The sequence below is a fragment of the Nelumbo lutea genome, chromosome 3 (genome assembly GCF_056320005.1).
Source record: "Nelumbo lutea isolate HS-2025 chromosome 3, American lotus-T2T, whole genome shotgun sequence".
NCBI classification, from domain to species: Eukaryota; Viridiplantae; Streptophyta; class Magnoliopsida; order Proteales; family Nelumbonaceae; genus Nelumbo; species Nelumbo lutea.
The window spans coordinates 108748541-108750824 of NC_142686.1; the positions used below are offsets into that span (position 1 = coordinate 108748541).

General features: G+C 41.0%; 1 protein-coding gene across 1 annotated transcript; it reads left to right on the forward strand.

Moving 5' to 3' along the window:
* Positions 1 to 1814, forward strand: LOC148867513 (nucleolar-like protein). The gene is made up of 3 exons (XM_088977216.1): positions 1 to 522; positions 1239 to 1360; positions 1499 to 1814. Exons 1-3 carry the CDS (start codon positions 192 to 194, stop codon positions 1613 to 1615), a joined length of 570 nt encoding a protein of 189 aa, XP_088833342.1. The 5' UTR covers positions 1 to 191; the 3' UTR covers positions 1616 to 1814.
* The last annotated feature ends 470 nt before the right edge of the window (positions 1815 to 2284 follow it).

The following is a 2284-nucleotide window of genomic DNA, read 5'->3' on the forward strand; positions in this document are numbered from 1 at the left end:
GCCACCTAATTAGTTTAACATTGGCCTGACTCCATTAATTTAAGGGTCCAGCCCATCTCACATTTACCTTTTAAGTTTTAAATAACCTTCAACGCCTCTACTCCTTGTTTCCCGCAGGGTTTTGGTTGCCCTAATAGGTGGAACCCTCACACTCGGGAGAGAGGGAGAAGGTGAGTGAGAACTGAGAAGAGATGGGTCGGTCACGCAGAAAGTACAAGAAATCAAGGCCGAAGGTGCAAGTAGGTCTGCCGCGGAAGAACCCTCACGTCTTCAAACCAGCTTTCTCTCTTCCCCCAAAGCTCCGCTCCCTTGTGGACTTCTCCAAATGGGACGACCAGGCTACTGTTATCAACAATTACAAGTCTTTGGGCGTCGTCTCAAACCCTAATTTGCTTAGCGTTCGATCTCGTACTCCTCACATTATCGAAAGCGATTCTCTGCAAGCCCCTCCACCAGACGCCACCATTAATTCTACCTCAGAGTGCGAGCCCATCGATTCAGGCAGCGATCTCGAAGAAGATGGTAAGCTCCATCCTGGCTTTTTGTGTTTTTTTAATTTAGGTTTTTGTTTGCTCATGCGAAACTTTTTTAGAGGGGGTTAGGGTTTTTAGGAGGTGGGTTGTGGCAAAAACCTTGGCGAGGATCCGAATGGAGTAAAGATCGAAGAACGGGTCTCGATTTATGGTTCTGGTACTGACGAGTGACGTTGTCGATAAGGTGTAAGATTAATCAAGAAAAGTAGAAAAATCATGAATGCCGCTGCAGGTTTTCTGTGGGTTCTTAGAGTGCCCATCATCTCGTATACTTTCTTGACCATTATAGGCTAGGAAAGCTTTTATGGGTAATGTTTTTAGAATAGTCTCCGTAAGCTTAGATTTGGAGGTCGGTCTCCTATTAAAGTATAGTTTGCAACCTTTTCTGGTCAGGGGTGCTAGGCTAGTCATTTGGCTAATGAATGATTGGGGTTGGAGAGCTGGTTTCCGACTCAAATGCTATTTGCTCAGACCAGAAAAGGTTATTCTTTCTTTTTTTCACTGGGGGAGGGGGACGAAACCCCTAAATCAAGATTTTTGGTTTTTTGAAAGACAGAATGAGAGAATTCGAATTAAACCCTAGAGTTTCAATTAAATTTCATGTTTCTGTGCCTGTGAAACCGAGACTACACATTAAAATACACTTGTGTTGGTTTGTGATTCCCCTGCTGCTAATTGACTGTTGTTGATTTCGGTTGGGTCTAGACTTGAAATCAGCACTTGGGAAGAAAAGAAGAGATGGGAAAACTGCTCCTCTGCAACCTTTGACTTCCATGCAACGCGTTTATATTGGTCGGCTGATTGAGAAATATGGAGATGATTACCAGGTAAAGGTTTCTGGCTTTCGCTTCAAATGCAATGAGCCCGTGTGATGAAACATGAAACTGGAATGAATTTAGCTTTTGTTTTTTGTTTTGTAAGTATGACAATGCGATTGGCTTTACACGTATACTTGTCATTGGCAGAGGATGTTTATGGATACGGAATTGAATGCGATGCAGCATTCGGTTGCAACTCTGGAGAAACTATGCAAGAGATATTATATCAATAGAGATAAAACCCCCTTGTTCTCGTCCAGTTGAACGGAAAACCAGTACCGATCAGGAAATTGTTGGGTGATTTTTTTTTTTTTTTTTTTAATGTTGTGCTCATTTCATTTCCCTTGGTTCCCTCGATGATAAGAAATGGTGTTGGATGGATGTACTTGGAAACTAGTTTCAATTATTACATTAGAAGAGAAAGGGTTATCAAGGACTACTAATGAAGGATTTCATGCTTAAATTTCCTTTTATTATAATTAATTGTTTTTTCAGCCTTGATAACATATGCAAAGCACCACATTTGTCCTTTTAAATTTGCTTTTAATTTTTTTTCACAGCCTACTTCTAACCTGAGTTGGGCTTCAGTTCGGGCGGCTTTTACTGCCTTGCATTGAGAATATCTCCGTACTATGGAGAGATATTCCTAATGCAAGGTTACAATAAAGCACACAAGTACTGAGACATTTTCAATGCAAGGCATTAAAGTTGCATGAATGGGCTTTGCCTTGACTGAAGCCGAACTCTAACCTGGGTAAACATTTTTATTTTGGAAAAATATGGACATCCCTAATGCAGATTTCTGATTTCACTGCTCATAAATTGACATCTACCCCAACAGTATTTTGGGCCTAAAAATTCTGACCATAGGCTGAACCGTTGTTCTCCTGTAGCTAAATTTATCTAACTAAACTTTTTCAACGTTTGAGAGGG

What these genes read in the sequence shown, in the direction of transcription:
- LOC148867513 (XM_088977216.1), top strand. Translation starts at nt 192, where the DNA reads ATGGGTCGGTCACGCAGAAAGTACAAGAAATCAAGGCCGAAGGTGCAA. An exon ending in CAGCGATCTCGAAGAAGATG is followed by an intron (nt 523 to 1,238) that starts GTAAGCTCCATC and finishes GGTTGGGTCTAG; the next exon opens with ACTTGAAATCAGCACTTGGG. An exon ending in AATATGGAGATGATTACCAG is followed by an intron (nt 1,361 to 1,498) that starts GTAAAGGTTTCT and finishes TGTCATTGGCAG; the next exon opens with AGGATGTTTATGGATACGGA.